The 20,417-nt window shown below is 37.8% G+C and overlaps 1 protein-coding gene and 1 long non-coding RNA gene across 2 annotated transcripts in view; one reads left to right on the top strand and one right to left on the bottom strand.

Annotated features, from left to right (window-relative positions):
* The window catches only part of LOC125367213 (ankyrin repeat domain-containing protein 26-like), a 32,694-nt gene that overhangs the window by 8,970 nt on the left and 3,307 nt on the right, over positions 1-20,417 (top strand). The window contains exons 6-7 of the mRNA XM_048367826.1: positions 7,169-7,360; positions 10,756-10,794. Coding sequence (XP_048223783.1) covers positions 7,169-7,360; positions 10,756-10,791 — 228 coding nt within the window. The 3' untranslated portion in view covers positions 10,792-10,794. The remainder of the gene's footprint in view (positions 1-7,168; positions 7,361-10,755; positions 10,795-20,417) is intronic.
* On the bottom strand, positions 17,686-18,510 carry LOC125367216. Its single transcript, XR_007214010.1, has 2 exons — positions 18,311-18,510; positions 17,686-17,781 (listed from the first exon to the last, which is right to left on the bottom strand). It is a non-coding gene; the product is annotated as an uncharacterized LOC125367216 (long non-coding RNA).

The raw sequence follows: 20,417 nt of genomic DNA, 5'->3' as shown, positions 1-20,417 counted from the left end.
ATCTAATCCTTCCATCTCCATTTCAAACAAATCTTGGCCACAGGATATGCTGTTTCACTCATTGCTGGACATTTTATTAATTCATTAAGATTTATAGAGTCCCATGTAGTTAAATCTTTACCAACTAAGAAGGGAAAATTTAAGCCTGGGCTTCCTACTTCATCAATGTACTCTAGCTACTTGTCAACACTTAATAACTAGATCCTTTAGATATCTGTTCTCTGAACTCTATTACCTGGGTGTATTGGGGCTAATCATTTGATGGTAATAGAGCCTACATTCTAAGAAACTACAGTTCCTTATGTTTACCTGTTTTCATTAGACAAATAGAGATGTATAGCTGTATTTTAGAGTTCAATGCAAGTTGCACTGAGTAAATAGTTTAACGTATCCAAAGGAAACTATTTCAAGGAAATTTGGCATATATCCACAATGGAAATTTTTTTGTCAGTCATGGGGCTTGAACTCTGGGCCTGGGCTCTGTCACTGAGCTCTTCAGCTTAATAAGGCTTGTTCTATACCACTTGAGTTGTAGCACCACTTCTGGTTTTCATGGACTTTCCTGCCCAGGCTGGCTTTGAACCATGATTCTCAGGTCTCCGCCTCCTGCATAGCTAGGATTACAGGAGTGAGTCACCGGTGCCCTGCTGTCTTCTTATTCTAATTGGCAATGTTTGTCATTAATAAATTACTCTCAATATAATTAGATACTATTTTAGAGGAGATTAATTCTTATAGTGGAAGTTACTTTTTCTTTCGTATTTCAGAAAAAATAATTTCTTCTATTCACATTTTCTTAATTAAAATTCCAGACTTTAGTGGCATAAAATCATTAATTTTCCTCCTGGACTTGTGGTATGAATAAAGATTGATGAGGACAGATTAGCTCTGGCGGGCTCAGGTGTAGTTTGGAATGCCGACGGGCGAGAGACTTCTGTCATCCCAGAAAGCCTTCAGTCCCATGTCTGGATGTTGTCATTGTCAATGCTCTCCCTGGTTAAAACTTCAGATGGGGTAGCACCTGGCTGTCTATAACCTGACTTTTCTCAAACATGGAGGCGGGGTTTCAAGGGCAAGGAGTCTGTGGTAGACAGCTTTGCTTTTTTTAATTGTTGTACACTAAATTTCACATGGTTACTGGTTTTTAATCACACCAGCCTCATCCGTGCATTTATGTGCTTTGTTTATGCTCATCCACCCTGCTACTCTTTCTTGTCTTCATTTCTCCTCCCCTATTTTTGAAATGTCTTCTCTTCCTCAATAGTATCCATTTTTACCATCGAGACATTTTTATTTTCTTTCACAAAAGATGAGCTAAATGATGTGAAGCCTGCCCTATGGACTAGCTTCTTTCACTAAACATGATGATTTTGACTTCCATTTATTTTCTGGGAATGCCTAATTGCTTAGTGGCTGAGTAAATCTCCATTGTGTATATAAAAATATTTTTGTTATTCATTTATTCATTGTGCACCACTGAAGTTGATTCTCTAATGCATTAACTGAATAATGTCACAATAAACAGGAATACTGGTAAATCTGTAATGCTGAATTTGATTCGCTTTGATATATACCCAAACTGGTACCGCTGTATTATACAAAAAGTTAATTTGTCAATTAACTTAATTTGTTAATATGAGATCAATTTGGGTATGGAATCTTTACATATTTTTGTGTATAAGATCCTGCAGTCTGGAGATAGATATAATTTGACTTCTGGGTTTCCTATCTTCATGTCTTTTCTTTCTTTCTTTTTCTGTATTGTCCTGGCTAGTGCATTTATTGGGACTAGGGAAGGGGACCACCAAAATGGAGAGACAAAGGGTAAAAGGCAAACCAATGCAACAGCAATACTTACAAGACAATATGCTGTAAACCAACTGTACAACTCAGGAGACTGTAGGGAAGGAACTGGGGAGGGAGGGGGGAAGGTGAGAGGAAAATGAGGGAGGAGGTAACAAGTCGGATAAGAAATGTACTCACTGCCTTATGTATGAAACTGTAACCCCTCTGTACATTACATCGACTTGTATACCAAACACCCAGGTGGCCTCGAACCCATGACAATAGTTACCAGCACTCAGTCAGTCGGGCTAGGAGTCTCTTATTTAGCTGTGCACAGTGTCTGATCGCCACCGGCAGGATGGTGAAGAACAGCACTGGGCCTCAGTGGGGCTGGGTTTTTAAATGCAAAAATCACCAGTACCATGCGCAGGTGGTCTGGGAAGTTGGGCAAAGCAGGCAGACGTACAGAAGCAGAATTGCTGTTAGTGATTACAGTGCCAGTAAACTCCGGTACAAAGCAATCAAAGCCATACAATTCGTGGTTCTGGGTGTGACAGGCATTTACCTATCTAACTTTCTTAACCTTAAATCTTTCTCTTTCCGGAACTTCCCCTAATCTAAAACATGCAAACGGAGTGGTCTTCCTCATTCCTTTCTTTTGCAAAGGTGGAGCAGCTCTAGGTCAAGCTGCTTTTGGCTCCTATTATTCAGCTTAGGTTTGCCCTTTCCCGGGCCCACTACCTTGTCTAAACCTGCTGTTTCTAGCGACTCAAAAAAGGGGGTTCCCCTACACCTTTCACTTGGATTCTGTAATGCCCAGATTTCAAGGCCCCCAAAGACAACCATCAGAGTCCACAGTCAAAGCCAAACCGCAAGGGTCGTTTATTAGGTGTTCAAACCCGGCCCTCCCCCCCCCCCCCCCCCCCCCCCCCCCCCCCCCCCCCCCCGCACTCATTGACAGTGAGGCTGAGAGTCCCCAGCACAATTCCAGCACAGCTTTTATAGACGGGTACAGGGAAGTTGAGGAAGACCCCTGGTTACAAGTACATGATTGGTTGACATTTGCCCTAGTTTACAGGTTATCTCAGGATTGGCCTGGGTTTTCCTGCCATGGCCTTAACCTTGGGGTACAGATTCGGGTGGGCCTCCAGGAGTGGTCACGTAGCCACATCCCTGGAGCCAGATGGTTCTTGTCTCTTGTGCCCAGGTCCGGGCCGGGGGCTGAGAACTGACAGTTATGTCCAACCTTGAGTGGGCTCCGGGCGCCGACAATTAACCACGTCCCGGGCCAGATGGCCGTTATCTCCAGTGCTCAGATTCGGGTAGTACAGAGTTCACAGAGGGGTGTGTGTGTGGGGGGGGGGGGGGAGTGTGGTTACAGAGTAGCTATAGGAAGACTGCTGCTATTTCTCCACTTCCCCATGGGTTAGCAAGCAAAGGTACAGAAGCAAAATAGCTGTTAGGGGCATAATGGTCACAATTTTATTCTCTACGCTCTTCAGATTCCACAGACTATAAGTAAATAAGTAAATAAATAAATTGTGGTATATGTACACAATGGAATTCTAAGCCTCTATCAGAAAGTATGACATTGCCCCATTCTTAAGAAAATGGAAAGACTTAGAAAAAAAAATCATACTAACTGAAGTGAGACAGACCCAAAGAAACAAACTTCTATGGTCTCCCCTATTGGTAATCATTAGTATATATCTAGGATAGTCCCAGTGAAGGATTGATTCCTGCCTTATCCCCCAAGTCCAAGCAAGACAACGAGCTTTGACCACAGGTCTGTCAGCAGGCAGATCCAACCTGGGCTGCACCAAGGATACCACCGTGGGTCCCCAAGGGACAACAGCCCCTCACCCCAGGTGGTCATGGACGTCACCCTGGGACCCTAACCCATGTTCTGTTTTCTATTTCCTTGTTAAGCTCTATATAAGCCCACACCCCCAAATCCAGTCAGCAGCACAACCTCCAAACCCTGGAAAGGTCTGTGCCCTTCGCTGTTCCTCAATAAACAGTGCTCCCTGTTGAGGATGGAGTCCAGCCTATCCCTTTGCCCTTCTCCTCCATGGTCCTCACACTAGCAGAGGATCACAGTGGCTCAACAGCTATGTACATCTGATCGCATGAGATCACGCCAAGTGAAATGGTCTCCAAAATGTGGAAACAAGCGGTTGATCACTGAGGTTGTTATTCTCAACGCACTGTGTGAAGTTCTTTCTTTCTTCCTCTGTCCATCTTGTTATGGGGTCGGGAAATCAACCACCGCTCAGATGACAGTCGGGAATGGAAAGAATTTTATTGAGCGAGACAGTACTGGTGCATCAGGACCGCACCCCAGGTTGGGATCTCAAGATGCAGCCCCGAGCCATCCCAGAAGGCTGCTTTCAAACCCAAAGCCACAGCAACTTTCCCTTTTGCCTAATTGTAGTGGCTCGTTAATTTCCAGAGGTGTCCAGGAACCAGTTCATTACTTTCAAGAAATATCCAGAAACCGGTTTCATTACTTTCAAGGAATGTCCAGAAACCGGTTTTGTCAACAGTTCAGGGCATCTTGACCATAATGGAAACCATCTACCCATCTGGTGACAAAACAGGATGTAGTTCTGGGGCAGGGTGTGTGTGTGTGTGTGTGTGTGTGTGTGTGTGTGTGTGTGTGTGTGTGTGTGTTTGGGGGTGTGTGTGTTACAGGTGTAGGCAATACAGAGCAGAAATCAAAACACAGGTGTGGGCAATTGCAACTACACACTATAGCGCAAAGAGCCAGTTTCAGAAAAGTTTCCCATTGAACAATGACACTAACACTGAACTTAGCAATACTTGTTGTGTAAAGTTAGTATAGCAATAGATTAATTATTTACATCACTTCAATTTCCCCTATTATTTAGCCCCTGGTGTCATTCTATTCCTAGATTCTTGAGAGCTTGCTTCATGAAGGTTTGTTGAATTTTACCAAAGGATTTCTCTGGAGAAATTGATATGAGCATGTGATTCTTGTTTCTGATTCATTTTCTGTGCTGATGGAACTCTGCATACCTGGAATGTCAGCACCTTGATCATGTCATGTTTGAGATGGTGTTGTATTTAGGTTGTGAATTTTGAGAATTAGCACATCCAAGAGATTTGTCTACAATTCTTTGTGTGCCATTGTTTGACTCTGGAATGTGTGGAAATCTGACTTCATAGAATGAGTTTCATAATGTACTTTCCCTTTTTGTCTCATGAAAACTTGAGGACTTTTGGTATTAGGTCTTCTGCAAAAGTCTAATATAATTCAACAGTGAATCCATTAGGCAGTGAACCTTTCTTTTGTTAGGCATCTACAATATCATTGCTTGCTATAGATTTAATTATATGGTTTCTATCCTTTGGTTAAATTTTGGTAGGTCAATATTTCTAGAAATGTATCCATTCCCTCCCATATTTTCTAGTTATGTGAAAATAGTTTTCCAAAGTGTTCCCTCATTATCTTATGAATTTGTTGTTTATTTCCATTTGTATGCCTATTTTTATTTGGATATTTTTCCTTCTTTTAGTTGGGTTTGCAAAAAGTTCTCTCTTTTTTAAAGATCCAATTTTTAAAATTTTTATGTATTTTCCTTATCAACATATATTAGTTGGAGATGGGGGAGTGAATTGTGACATTTCCACTCAGATAGACAATGTATTGTTGTCAAACACATGTTCCCCAATTTCACTTCACTTTCTTAAAAATGTCAGCATTGTTCTATTCATATATGTGAATACAGTTTATTGGTCATGTTTATCCTCATTCACCCTCTTTGTATGCTGTCCCCTCTAACGGTGTCACAATCTCACCTGGGCCTGTTGTGCCTTCCTGTGTTTTGTTATTTTGTTGTGTAAGAATTCTATCTAGTGGTTTCACTATAGTATTTCTCACAACATTGCTCTCTTCCCCTGCTGTCCAAATCCTCTATTGATCGACAGCATTCATGGAGGATTGTGATGCTGCTTCATGAATGGTTGCTGTGATTTCTGAAGGTCTTTTCTCTTGCTTATTCCCTCTCCTTCTCCAATTCTCCCATTGTTCCTATAGTTAAAGCGATATTCTATGTGTTCTATATACATAATGCAAATATAAATGTGATTGTGGATATCAGAATGAGTGTAAATGTGTATATAAATATATGGTACATATGTTTTTAGGTCTAACTCCACATATGAATAAACATCTTTTAACTGGAATTTTAAGTCAGGCTTATCTTGGTCCACATGAAGTCTCAAAATTCCGTTCATATTCCTACAGTGACACAATTTCATATTTTTATGGGTGTGTCCTATTACATAGTATATATGTATCATATTTTGCCTTCCATTCATCTGTTGTTGGGCACCTCAGCTCATTCTACCCTTGGGCTTTTGAGCGGCACTTTCAGGAGCATGAGTGTGCACGTACCTTTCTCATATATCAAGTTACACTCTTTCGGATATGTGCTCAAGGATGGTACATTGCCCTACACCTCTACCTCCAGTATTGTGCAAATTGGAGATGAGTCTCCCAGATTCTCCTGTTCATGGTCGTTTTTACCTGCAGCCTATGAATAGGTAGGAATACAGGGGGCAAGGCAACATTCTTGAATTAAATCCTTTAAGAAACAAATAGTCACTAGACATTTACAGTGAGAATCACTGCTTCTCCTTCAAAACTAATTCTGATCCTACATTCAAGAATCTAAGGTAAATTAAGAATTCTCAAGTCATAATCATGACTTTGGAATAATTACTTATTAGACTAATTAAAGCCCTTCATTTCAAAGACTTTTTCCAGTAGGCATTTATTGATGCAGGCACAAATAACTGGAAGCTATGTCCCTGAAACCTTAAAACTTGTGAGGCTTGAATATTGGAGAAAGAGGTAAAAAGATGTTCTACTAAGAGGTAGCAAACATGTGGGCAAGTGCAGATGCTTTGTGACAAGAATGTCAACTGCAAATACTATTATTATTATTATTATTATTTATTTTATTTTTTGGCCAGTCCTGGGCCTTGGACTCAGGGCCTGAACACTGTCCCTGGCTTCTTCCTGCTCAAGGCTAGCACTCTGCCACCTGAGCCACAGCGCCCCTTCTGGCCGTTTTCCGTATATGTGGTGCTGGGGAGCTTCATGTGTAGAAGGCAAGCACTCTTGCCACTAGGCCATATTCCCAGCCCCTCAACTGTAAATACTATAAAATTATAAATTACAATTGGCTTAAATTTTAATGAGTTTCAGAACTGTTCAATGCAGTATATTTGAAGCATCCACTGTAAATTATTTATTGCAAGTGTATATATATATCACAGTTTATACATGGTTTTATTTTAGGTAATTTTCAATTTGTATCTTTTATTACTAAACTATACTATTATATTCATGCAGATTAGCAATGCTAAACAAAAATTGGAAACTACATCTAGCAAATATATTTCTCTGAAAGAGCATATTCAATGTCTTGAGCTGGATATGTTGTCAATAAAAGATATCCCAGAGAAATGGGAACACCTAGAGAAAAATTATGAGGATTTAGAAGAGAAAGTCCTAATCTTCAAAAATCTTACACAAGAGCACATGGTAGGTCGTAAGTATATGGTAGTTCATAAGTTTCATAGCTCAAATTTTACAAAATTTAAATGAATGCTCTTATTCTGGGGATTTACCAATGAGATCAGTAGTAGACCAAGTTGATCCAGACTGAATGACATCTATGAGACACAGAGTTGAAACTCAAGCCCCACAGAAAAGCCAAAATAAATACAATATTTTTATGCAGATGAACATTTTAACCTGTAGGATTTTATCTCCCATATTCAACATTGTTCCATGAATCAATGTTACCAATTTTCTTACATTTTAGCATTGGTAATTGTACAAAGTGCTGAATTTTGTTTAAAATATGTCCTTTTCACTTGCTTTAGGAAAGCATAGCAGATCAAGAAAATGTAAAGCGCCTAAGGGACAGCAATAATGATTCAATATTAAGTCAGGTAGAACTCAGACTTAAAGCTATGAAAATTGCAATCTATAAAATGGAAGCTGAAAATGAGTCTGAAGAAACAGAGGAGGATAAATGTAAAAAAATTCGAATGGAAGATGTGAAACATATAAAATCACTCTTGTGTGAGCTAAATGAGTAAGTCTCAAATACATATTTTATTAATTGACTGAGGACTGGTAGGCCTGAAGCCAACCTTGGCAGCAAAATTGACAAGATTCCTCATCTATTCATAATCAGGTGCAATGGATGTACCTGTCACCACAATCTACATGGTAGGCTGAAATGGGGAGAATCCTAGTGTGAGACCAGCCCAGGAAGAAAAGTTCATGACACCCTGTCTCAACGAAGGGAACAATTATATATGAATCAAATATCTTCACAATCTGTATATCCATAACTCTAGTCTCATTGATGTCCTATTGTTTTAACTGTTAAACTTGCTGTTTAAACTTGTTTAGACTGTTTAATTTGATGGAGTAATGTGCACCTGTGACTCCAGCCACAGGAAGACTAAAATATGTGATCTTAGGCTTGTGCTGCCCCAGGAAGTACCATCCTAGTTTTTAAAAGTAAATTAAATGTTATTGTCAAGGTGATGTACAAGGGGTAACAGTGTTTAAAAGGAAATGTAGCCATGACCTTACTGTAACCTCCCCCCCCCATCACCTTTGCAATAAATTAGAAAAAAGAAACTAAATTCTTCTGGAAAGGGATACAATTATTCACAACAATTTTAAACCAATAATTTAAACCAATACCTCCCAGAGTAGGTATCATTTGGCCTATTTCCAGGTTTAAGACATTATTTAATGTTCAATTCTGTTTGGACTTGTATTTACGAAAATGTTATTTAGAAGGCATCCAGATAACCATGAGCTACTCCATATTTGCCTTTGCAATCTTCACAGTGCTGACGAGGAACTAGAGGCTGGCAAGAGCAAAGGCTTGCAGAAGGAAGAGCAGAAGCAATCTTTGCACAGAATTGACAGGACAAGGTCTGTCCCAGAAGGTCCTTGTACTTCAAATGGTGATAATTCAGACCTCAACTCCAGTTTTATTCCAAGCGAAGACTTACATTTCTCTAGCATGAGGCTTGCTTGTGAGGATGTAAGGAAGTACCTGTACAAGGTTAGTTATATTATTTTTTTTTCTTTGGTATTTTAAATTTCTGATATCCTATTTTTAAATTGGAAATATTGTGTTGATTGGTGGGCTTATGCATGCATATGTGACAGTCACGTGATTCATGTGTAAAACTTAAATCAAGTTTTTATGAAAGCGAATAACATTACATTTCTAACTTCTAATTTCATAAAAATGTAATGTAACTTTTATAGTTTTTTTTATTAATGGTATTATAAGTATCTTTCAAGAAAATTTTCTTTGATATGGTATTGAATTATCATTAAAAGACTTGTATGTATTGCTGTTTTCAGGGAAATTTTTCTCAAATTAATGGGAAATATGTCAGTGAACTAAATTTTATTTTTCACTTAAACTGTCTGAGACATTTGACGTGATATGGTCATTGTCACTAAAAGTGTTTGAAATATTCGGTAAACTATGTGAGACTGTGCGTAGCATGTGTAAAATATTTGAGTGATAGCAACCCTACTTAGAAAAAAAGCACAGGGCGCTCTTATCTTTAATTAACCAGTAGAAAACCAAGACTGGAGACCTAGTCCAGTGAGAAAACACCAGCTTGAGTGAAAAAGCCAAGCAAGAGCTTAAGCATCAGTACGTGCAACAAAAAAGAAAAATGATTTAATGAATCACATTTTAGTTAAAGAAATATGGACAAAGGAGCAATAATTTGAAATATTTTCATATATTTCTCATTTGAGCAAAAATATACTTAGTAAATTATTAAAAAAAATTGGTCCTTTTTTTTCTCAGAAGATATCCAACTTACAATAGTTGTACATTTTCCCCCTTGTTCCTATTAGTAAAAGCCAAAAGTCAAGGAAATTAAATTTGCAAATTATAAAAAAGGATAAATGCATAACCATAGCCAATCTTTGTGTCCATCTTAGCAAAAGTTTTTACAGGTAGACTCTAGATAGCATAATATTTAAAATCTTTTGTCAGTAGTGATTTCATATACTATAATGACAAGAGCAATTGCCTCATTTATGTATGTAAGCTTCTGTTGTAAAAGTATAACAATGTCTTCAATTTTTTATTGTTCTGCCACACTAAAGATGAGACTCGGGGCTTAACATTTGCTAGGCAAATAAATGCCCTATTCAAATCTCTCAGCCCTTCCCCCCCCCCCCCCCCCCCCCCAGGTCCTAGGCCTTTGGACTCAGCACTGTCCCTGGCTTCTTTTTGCTCAAGCCTAGCACTCTACCACTTGAGCCACAGCGCCACTTCTGGCTATTGTCTATATATGTGGTGCTGGGGAATTAAACCCAGGTCTTCATGTATATGAGGCAAGCACTCTTGCCACTAGGCCATATTCCCAGCCCTTCAATTTGGTTTTGATAGGGTTTTATACTTGTATATTAGCTTTGGATCATAATCTTCTGTCCTCTGTGTGCCAAATAGTTATAATTACAATCATATACCATCGAATTGTGCTCAAATTTTTAACTTTCTGAAGGTAGAGAATGGAAAGTCATTTTAGGAAAAATCTATTAAAACTGATGAGAATTTTATAAGCATCAGAGTTATGCTAGAAATCACAATGTAATGGATTTAATATATCTGTTAAATTATTAAACTTTGTTAATAAGATACAACACCTCACTGAAATAATGTTTAATTGATAAACATTGTATGTCTATTATATTAAAATAACATTTTTCTTCATAAAAATTAAAATACTTTTTGAAGTAATATTCAATTTAGATTTAATCATTTCTCAAGTGTTTCTTGAGGCCACATTTTCTAAGCAATCTATCATCTAAATGATAATGTATCTTGTATCTTTTTAAACTTAAAACTATTAAATATATTTGATTTCTTTTAGAGCCAGAGGAAGTTGGCAAATCTGAGTGAACAGTAGAAGGTATATTGTCAACTTTTATGTGTCAATAGTAGATTGACTTATGAAATAAAGTATAAATAGCAGATGGTTGATTCTATTTGAAATATTTTGATATATATATATATATATAAAAGAAATAACGATGAAGAATGTAGACATTTCTAAATGTAATTTTCACTTGAACATATTCTATAGTATCAGTTCTCAGATTCTGCCCCTTTTCTTACTGGTACAGTGTTTACTCGCTTGTCATTCTGTGCGACTGTCCCCTTACGCTCTGAGGCGATTCATAGAATGCAAGTTATCATTGTCTCTGCTAAGAGGATGACAAAAACCCCAGGTCACCTAGCACTATGTAGTTAAGCAGGTACAGTTCAAAATGCTCCCTTGACAAATATCATTTTAAATTGGTCATTTACTGTATCACTAGTATATCCTATTCCCTCAGAAAAATTTAAAAAATCCTGAACATGGACTAAGTGTCTCACATCAAGGTGATTATTTTCAAGTTATTTAGCTTTATCTCACATCTCCGTCCATGTGCTCTAACTTAGCCGACTTGGATTACTTGTCGTTGACAGGTGTTCTTCCTCACGTTAGATGTTGGTCCGCACTGTTTCTCTGTTCTGTGGGGTACTTTCTCCTTATTCCTCAGTTAACATACACATCACCTCCACCACAGAAGCTTAAACACCAACACTGCGCTGGTGCGAAGGCCCCTTTTTGTGTGTTCACACTTGCCTGGGTGAGACCTAGCAGAATGTGTGTGTCTGTGTGTCCGTTGCCTTTAAACATGTTATAGGGGGTTATAGGATATAATTGATGAGGAACTGACTGTCATCTTCATTCTGTCATTCCAGTGCGTGTCACAGCGCCTTAGCACATGGCTGCTGAGTAAATAATTCTAGGAATACCTGAGGGGCCAGCTTCTCAAATGCAACGTTGGCGGCGCAGCCCTCCACTCGGGATTCCATCGGAGTCCTTGGTGCCAGGCTCCGCTACTTAGAAGCACAAGTGAGCTTGCCATCGTTTCTACCTGAACTACTGTGGCAACTGTGGTACCTTCCTCCTGGAACTGTTATCTACTTTGCAAGTATATTTATGCATTAAAAATTCAGATTTACTCATTCTAGCGTATGGCTATCTCTTCTCCTTGCTCTAGGGCTAAGTATCTTATTCCTCTATCTTGGTCCTGAACGAACCTCTCCGAGCCAGCTACTTCTTAGAGTTGTTATTTTGCAACCGTGTATTGTTTTTAGGTAGTGTAGCTGAGTTATTAGTGATGTATGAAATACCACACAAATACAAAGTGTGCCATTTGATTAGTTTTGTCAAGTTCATTAAAACATATTTAACGAGATAAATTAACCAATCTGTCACCACACAAGACTCTTCCTTCCAGTTTAACCTATCCTCCCAAAGATTGCCAAATTGGTGGGCACCAGGGCTTATATCTTTAATCCAGCCATTTAGTTGAAAGTGAATCAGCCACGACAGACGATTTCACAAGACCTCATTTCACCCAGAAGAAAAAACTGGTGTGTGGCGCTGGGCTGCTATGCCAGCTATGTGAAAAGCATGAGCAGGATTTCAGTGCAGTGCTAGGAAAAGGGAGCTGGCTAGTCAATAAACAATGACAGAAAAATGGTGACCTGGTCCAAGGAGTAGAGTGTGTGCCAGGCAAGGGCAATGGCCTGTGTGCGCATACAACACAAGAAGAGCCAGGTGGATAAAGTATTACAGAGTGCTTTCCATTTACCTCAATAGCGCATGAGAATTCGAATGCCACGTTTTCTTCCCTAATATAAACTGTTGTTTAAATTTCGCAGCTCTAATCAGCGGTATTTCTTCCACTGCTAGTAGTGTGGACTATCTTCTCCTGTGCTTATTGCCCTCTGATAATCCTTTCATGGTCTTTTCAACTCCTCTTGCCCTTTTACTTACCAGTTTTTCCTTTTTTGTTGACTTATAAGAGTTGGTTACACTTTTGAGATACCTTGCCTCATCAGAAGTGTCTTCAGAATGAGTTTTCCCGGCTGTATCTGAAGTATTTTACCGCTGGCTGCTTTATAAGTGAGTTCATCCCATCTCCACAATGTGTCAAGAAGGGCGTTCCCGACACCAGTCAAGAGGCACAGGTGCACGTGGACGGGCCTGCCTGTCAGTGTCAGCTGTCCAGCAGACCTTGTTCCCTTGAATGGAAGATGGCTGGTGGCAGGTGAAGGGTCAGGAGCTCAAGCACGCTTGGCACCCATTCCCTCAGCCGACGCCCTCCTGGCCTGTCTCTTCTACTCCCAGGCCTCCCTCTTCGCCCTTGGCTTCTCAAGGCAATGCTCTGGCCTGTAGGTGAGCTACCCAAGTCTTGTCACCGAGCCCCTGCCAGCAAGGCAATGGGGGATTCAATGTCTACAATGGAAGATCATCTTTTCCAAGCAATGCTAATAAACAAAATGTGCTCTGGCTCACGTGCGCATGCTCCTCTAAGAGAGGTGACACATTGTAGTCAAAAGTGATCCTTGTGGATGGGTAGCATCTAGCCTATCAATTTCTCATACCAAATATCAGCCAGACAGATGCTACACATCTCCATATAAAAGGAAGTAGAGTCTGGAAATGCTGCACGCGTGGACACCAGGAAGATTCTTTTTTTTTTTGGCCAGTCCTGGGCCTTGGACTCAGGGCCTGAGCACTGTCCCTGGCTTCTTCCCGCTCAAGGGTAGCACTCTGCCACTTGAGCCACAGCGCCGCTTCTGGCCGTTTTCTGTATATGTGGTGCTGGGGAATCGAACCTAGGGCCTCGTGTATCCGAGGCAGGCACTCTTGCCACTAGGCTATATCCCCAGCCCCAGGAAGATTCTTGATTGTTGAAAATAGTTGCAAGACAAAGGAAGCTTTACTGTTTCCTTGGAGCACTTAAAATTATTTAATTGAAACTTCCAACCAATGATTCATCCCCAGACCTGTTATTTTCTCTCATTATTGTACAGTATATGTCACTATCTCTTGTTTTAGCATTTATTTTACCAGGAGCAATACATTCCTAGCAAATATAGAAGACACTTCATTTAAAAATTTTTGAATTATATACAATAGGCAATGTGAGAATTCTTGTGGGAGGGGGGATCATACAAGTTTAGGGAAAAATTTTTCTCCAACATCTACTTTTGCAATGTGTGCGGATTTACACACTTGTTTGTCATTTCCTTGTAAAATGATATATTATCTGAATTTTACTAGTAGGAACTAAAGAAAACATTTTATATTTGCATCAGGTTTAGCAAAGGAGGGTGTTCTTTCTCTTCTTGTATAGAGTGGTCCTTTATAGTGACTCTGAAACAAACCAGGATTCCCTCACTTTTCAGAAAAATACAAAACTGAGCTAACAAAACCATGTAAAGCTCAGCTAGGTAGGGTCTTAGCATTGTGTGTTAAACAATCATTTAGTTTGAGGCCTTTTTAAAGCTGTTTGATTGCAGCTCCATCTAAAACAGCTTCTAACAATAACTTTATTGGGACCTAACAACAAGACAGAGGATAAATTTGAAGCCTCATTTAATAGAGAGCCACGTACTTTTGTCTGTATTAAGATCATGGAGCTAGACATAGACATGGCGATGCTTGCATGCTTGTAATCCCAGCTACTTGGGAAATGTACACAGGAAGACCACAACATAGAGCCAAATGTGACAGTCAGCACATGTAAATATCTGAAGAAAAAAAAAAGAAACTAAAAGCAAAAGAACAGGGGCCTGGCTCAGGTGAAAAAGTTCTTGCCAAGCTTTGGCAAGGACTTGAATTTAACCCTCAGTAGCACTAAAGAAAAAGAAAAGTTCATAACAACTCCATGAAAGCAATAAATGGTGCATCATATATATATATATATATATATATAAAGTCATATGTTGAATCTAAATCCATTTTTAAAATTTCTTAAAGAATATTTAAAAATTTATACAGCAATAAGGAAATATATACAGGTTGAAGTAGATATTTTCTTAACAATGATGCACAGTGCAAACTAACATATTTGTTAAAATATTTTGTACCAGCTTTAAAATATTTGTCAACTATTTGCTAGCTTTTGACTTGGAAAAAATACAAAAGTTTGTAAAACATCTTTGAACAAGTTTTCTTACTAATTCGAAAGTCGGTATGGTTTGTCATCATTAGGACCATTTAAAAATCTCCACACATGAATTCTTGCTGTGTGATTAAAATCACACGGTTGTGTTTGAAGCTTCTTATTAATCTTCAGGAAATATAAGGATGGCGTATAATTTTACACAACATTTTGGATAGGAAGATTAGAATTGATTCTGGTTTTTAGTGTTTGTTATTTAAGTGTGCATGATATATCTATCATGTTTGGTTATACATCGCTCAAAGGCAAGCAAGAGATGGCTGTAAGTGAAGTTCATTTTTTAAATGCAAGATTTCTTAATTTAACTATTTTAAAAACTGTTGGCTGTCACTATGTAAAGTTGGAGGAGTGCTAAGAATTAATGCACATAAATTACAAAAAGAATTAGTACAAGTATATTATTTAACTAATTTATCACATAGTGATTAGGGTAGCAATAAACTATGTTTTATGAAACTTGAAATAAAGATTATATAAGTAAATTAGCAATGAACTCTGTATTTTTACTTTAGAAAGTCACAAACTTTTTTTTTTTTTTGCCAGTCCTGGGCCTTGGACTTAGGGCCTGAGCACTGTCCCTGGCTTCTTTTTTTTGCTCAAGGCTAGCACTCTGCCACTTGAGCCACAGCGCCACTTCTGGCCATTTTCTATATATGTGGTGCTGGGGGATTGAACCCAGGGCCTCATGTATACGAGGCAAGCACTTGCCACTAGGCCATATCCCCAGCCCCGGAAAGTCACAAACTTTTAATATTTAAAACAGAAATACTTTTATTGTTACAAGTTTAATTTATAAAACATATCAATTTCAGATTCTTTTAATTTTCAAACATCCATTTCAGGTTGCATGCTTGGATATTAATCATTTGTTTATGATCAGGGTGGAAAATAGGATTGTGCATGAAAATGTCAAAGTTCTGTGGCATTCAAATCAAACCAAATTCATTCAGAAGTTAAACCAGAGTGTCTTAAGCTGATTCTTCAGTTAAAAGTACTTATGCTCAGAGCTTTTAAAGAAGTAATGTGTATTATTTAGGTTACAGTTGCTGAATCAAATTAAAAAATGAGTATTTCTTGAAATGAAAGCTGTATGAAGTTTTAATAATTGTATTTTATTAAAACCTATTATTATGACCTTTCTTTAACATGTATAAGTCAACTAGATGATTCAGTAATTCACCAAGAATGATATCAGAAATCTGAAACCCTAGAGAAACAGAAACTAAACCAGGTCTTGTGGTGCTGCACCATCTCCACTGGAGGCTGTGGAATTGAGGTCTGGAACTGTTAAGTTTTCTGGGAAATGTCTGGGAAAAGTTCTTGGCATTAAAAATGCATTATTAGCACTTCCAACAACAGTGGACTCTAGAACAAGTCCTGTGTGTTCAGCGCTAGGTTGGGAAAATCTGTAGTGCTGTTTCTCTAGGAGGAGTTTGGTCTTGGCCTCTACTAGCTTCTCATTAGTTCTGTGAAAACATTGAAAAAGGAAAATAACTGGTATGTCATTGTTCCTATAGGAGTCTTAAATGACTTATATATTTTAAGAAATTGCTGTTAACAGTAAATTAAACCTCCCATTAAGCAGTGTCTTAACAATTAAAATTTGTCAGAATGTATCTCTTCTAATATGTTAGGTACAATTAGAAATACTTACATTTATAGGCTACCTGTGAGATAATAGATATGTTAACTTGCTTAACTGTAATAATCATTTTCTATGGATAAATATATTGAAACCTCACATTGTGCCCCTTTATTTAGATACACTTTAAACACAAGACTGAAATAAGCAAGAAATATTTTAGTAAGCTTGTTAAGGGCAAAATTAAAAAAACATAACATCTGTACCAACCAATAAATTATGTGGGCACCATTAAGCAAATAATTCAGAGTAGCAACAGCTAGTGACTATGATATTGTAGAATTGTTTAAAACCAACAAAGGCATCTCCTTAGGCAATTACCATAGTTACCAGAGTATCAGACATGGAAACCATTTTTGTCTTCTATATCTCCTCACACTGAGAAATTATTTCTTACTTTATGCAAATTGTACTCTCATACCTGTGTTAATCATTTCCTACATCACAAGCTATCTTTTATGTATTGTATAATAAAACCACTGGTTCTCAGGTGCCCTCTAGTGGTAAGAGCAAAGACTATACTGAAAGAAAGCTAATTTACCAATTGACAGATTGCCCAAAGGAAGAATAATAGTATTTGACTTTTGGATTTAAATTGCATTCTTCTAAAAGATAGTTGAACTTGTTACAAATTTTGTTTTAGAGAATTCTGACCAGAAATTTGATAACAATATAGTAGTCTTAAGAAATAAGAGCTTCAAAATACTTTAGGCGACATGTTAATAGACCATCTTAAATGCATCTTAAAACACTGAGTGGGGAAATAAAACTATGCAGAAAGAAAAAAAGGGGGGGGGGAATGCAAACTATGTCAGATGAAACATTAAAGGCATGTTCATTTATTAACACTGTGTTACAAAACTATATTTTCTAGTTAGCTATTAGGTACCATTAATCTCCTGAAACTGTTTCATTGAAAATATGTTAGAGACAAATTAATTAGTTTATGTGGAATGATTTGACTCTGACTTACTTGCTTAGTTTATTTGACAATGATTTTCTAATTTTGATTTCTTTTAGATAGAGTTGCTTATAGTGTTCTCGTTCTATTTTACTAGAATCTACTTGACATCTCATTTCAGAGAGTTCAGTTTCCAGTTCATTAATTCTGTCTTCTGTGTGTTTTTTCGATGAGGCATTTAACTGTTCTATCTTCTCCTGACATGCTGCTTGTTTCTGCAACAAAGCAAAAAAGATGTATTTTAAACAATTATAACCCAAACAACTGTGCATTCTCTCTCTCTCTCTCTCTCTCTCTCTCTCTCTCTCTCTCTCTCTCTCTCTCTCTCTCTCTCTCTCTCTCTCTCTCTCTCTTTCTCTCTCTCTCTCTAGTCTTGGGGCTTGAACTCTGGGCCTGGGTGCTGTCCCTGAGCTCTTCAGCTGAAGGATAGTGCCCTACTTGAACCACTTCTGGTTTTCTGGTGGATAATTGGAGATAAGAGTTTCATGGTCTCCTGGACTTTCTTGCCTGGGCTGGCTTTGAACCGGGATCCTCAGATCTCAGCCTCTTGAGTAGCTAGGATTACAGGCGTGAGCCACTGGCACCCGGCTTGTATTTCTCTTTTTATTTTCAAATGAATGTTTGAGTGATTTCAAATATTTGAAAATAGATGCAACAGTTAAAGTACTTATTATTATAAACTGCATTAAACCTGAATTACAAAATATTTAAACTATTCTTTTCTTTAGATATGTTTCAAAACAAACTGAAGTACTCATATGTCTTAAGAATATATTCTACCAGTGAGCTACACCCCTAGATCTAAATCCTTCTGATGTTACTACCCATGTCATCTGATAAAGTATAAAATCAATTTAAATTTTGAAAATTAAGCAATGTCATTTAAGAGCAATATTCAAAATGTTGTATTGCTTCAACATCACCATTTTTATATTCCTCCAAGTAGCTCATTTTACGCCAACTAGTGCTAAAATAATGCTCAATGGAAAAATTATTATGCAAGACTAATATAATTATAATTGTAGAAACGGAAATATTTATGTGGAAAGATATTCTTTTTAGACATCTGCAAAACAAATGAGGGGACTAGATGAAGTACCTATAACACTCATACCTAAAGCATAAATTGACTAAAAATGTTAAGTATATTATAAATTAACCTGCAAAAACAGATTGACTTCTGTCAGTTTCTCCTCTAACTCCTGTTTCGTTCCGTCTTCAATCACCTGCTTGTATTGTTCCATTTGACTAAGCTCTAACATATTCTTTGCCATGTGACTCTTGAGCTTTACAATTTCTTCTTCTAACTTCTTTTTATCCTTCTCAAGTGTGCCACATTTCTTTTGGACATTGGTCATAGACAGCAACTCATGCCGGAGAAGTTCATTTTCTTGATGTAAATGTCCATATTTTGAAGACTCAACTTCCATTTTTTCTACAAGACCACTATTCTGTGTGAATAAAAAAAGTATACTTTGGTAATAAAGTGTTTTCAAGTTGGGCACTGGGAGCTCACAACCTGTTATCCTAGCTACTCAGAAGGCTGAGATCTGAGGATCGCAGTTCAAAGCCAGCCTGGGAAGGAAAGTCTGTGAGACGCTTATCTCCAGCGTCTGTGAGACGCTTAACTACCAGAAAACCAGAAATGGTGCTGTGGCTCAAAGTGGTAGAGCATTAGCCTTGAGGGAAAAGTTCAGGGACAGTACTCAGGGCCTGACTTTAAGCCCTATGATAAACAAACAAACAAAAAACAACTTTTAGATTGAGAATTGTCTAATAAGATCATCGCACACTTTAACACAAATTCTATTACAATAAAGTTTAATGTATAATAGACCACACTGTGGTCTGAATAATTATTCAAAGTAAAATTGTCAGGAGTTACAAAAATTATGATTAGTCTTGAAGGTCATCATGTTTGTCACAAATCATTTGATCTTATTAAATTTCTACAGAATAATACGGTCAATTTTATTTTATTGTAAAAGAAAATCATTTATTTGACAAAAGATTCCTTTGTAATGAATAGCTTACTTGCTATTCTTGTTAAGAAAATCAGATAATTTACTCTTAAAATTCACTTGAACTACAAGAAAAAAATCAGAATTCTAAGGAAAGTCATTGAATTTATTATAAGTTTTAAAGTATTACCATTCGCAGGAACCCAACATTATAAATCAACACGCAGACCATTATTTGGCATTATTCAAAATAGTCAAAAAATTAAAAAAATAACCCCACAGCGCCTTCTATAGAACAATGGGTTAAAGTATTGTATATAAGCCTGGGCTTTAGACTGTCAGAACTGGTTAGTTATTGTGTGTGTGCCTGAACTCAGAGCCTGGATGCAGTCAGTCACTTGAGCCACAGCCCCACGTGCGGCTTTCTTGGGAGTTCATAGGAGGTCTGAGTCTCACGGACTTTCCTACCCTGCTTTTGTTCAACCAGTGACCCTCAGATCTCAGCCTCCCGCCTAGGTAGGATTATAGGCATAACCACCGGTGCCTGGTTGGTTTGTTTGTTTATTGTTGAGTCATTAACTTTATGAATTCAGTAAACTGTTCCATAGAGAGGAGCTGCCACCTGACCAGCAACTAGTATCAGCATGAGCACAATAACTATTTTATCAGTGAAATTTTACAGTGTAAAAGATTTCTATATGCTAATACTGGAGTAAGAAAACTTCCCTTTCAGTATAAGAGCAATTAATATGGAAAGACTTACCAAATTTTCGTTTGCACAAACTTTCTTCAGCTGTTCAATTTGCTCTGCCCTTTTTTTGCTGTATGTTTTAATGTGAGAATTTTAAGTTCAAGCCTAAAAATGTATATTTTGATATGATTATTCTCATAGAAACCTTTAAAATGTCAAATAATTTCTAAAACAACGCATGTAAATGC

This window comes from Perognathus longimembris, chromosome 18 (assembly GCF_023159225.1).
Source record: "Perognathus longimembris pacificus isolate PPM17 chromosome 18, ASM2315922v1, whole genome shotgun sequence".
Classification (NCBI taxonomy): domain Eukaryota; kingdom Metazoa; phylum Chordata; class Mammalia; order Rodentia; family Heteromyidae; genus Perognathus; species Perognathus longimembris.
This window is presented reverse-complemented; position numbering and strand designations above follow the sequence as displayed.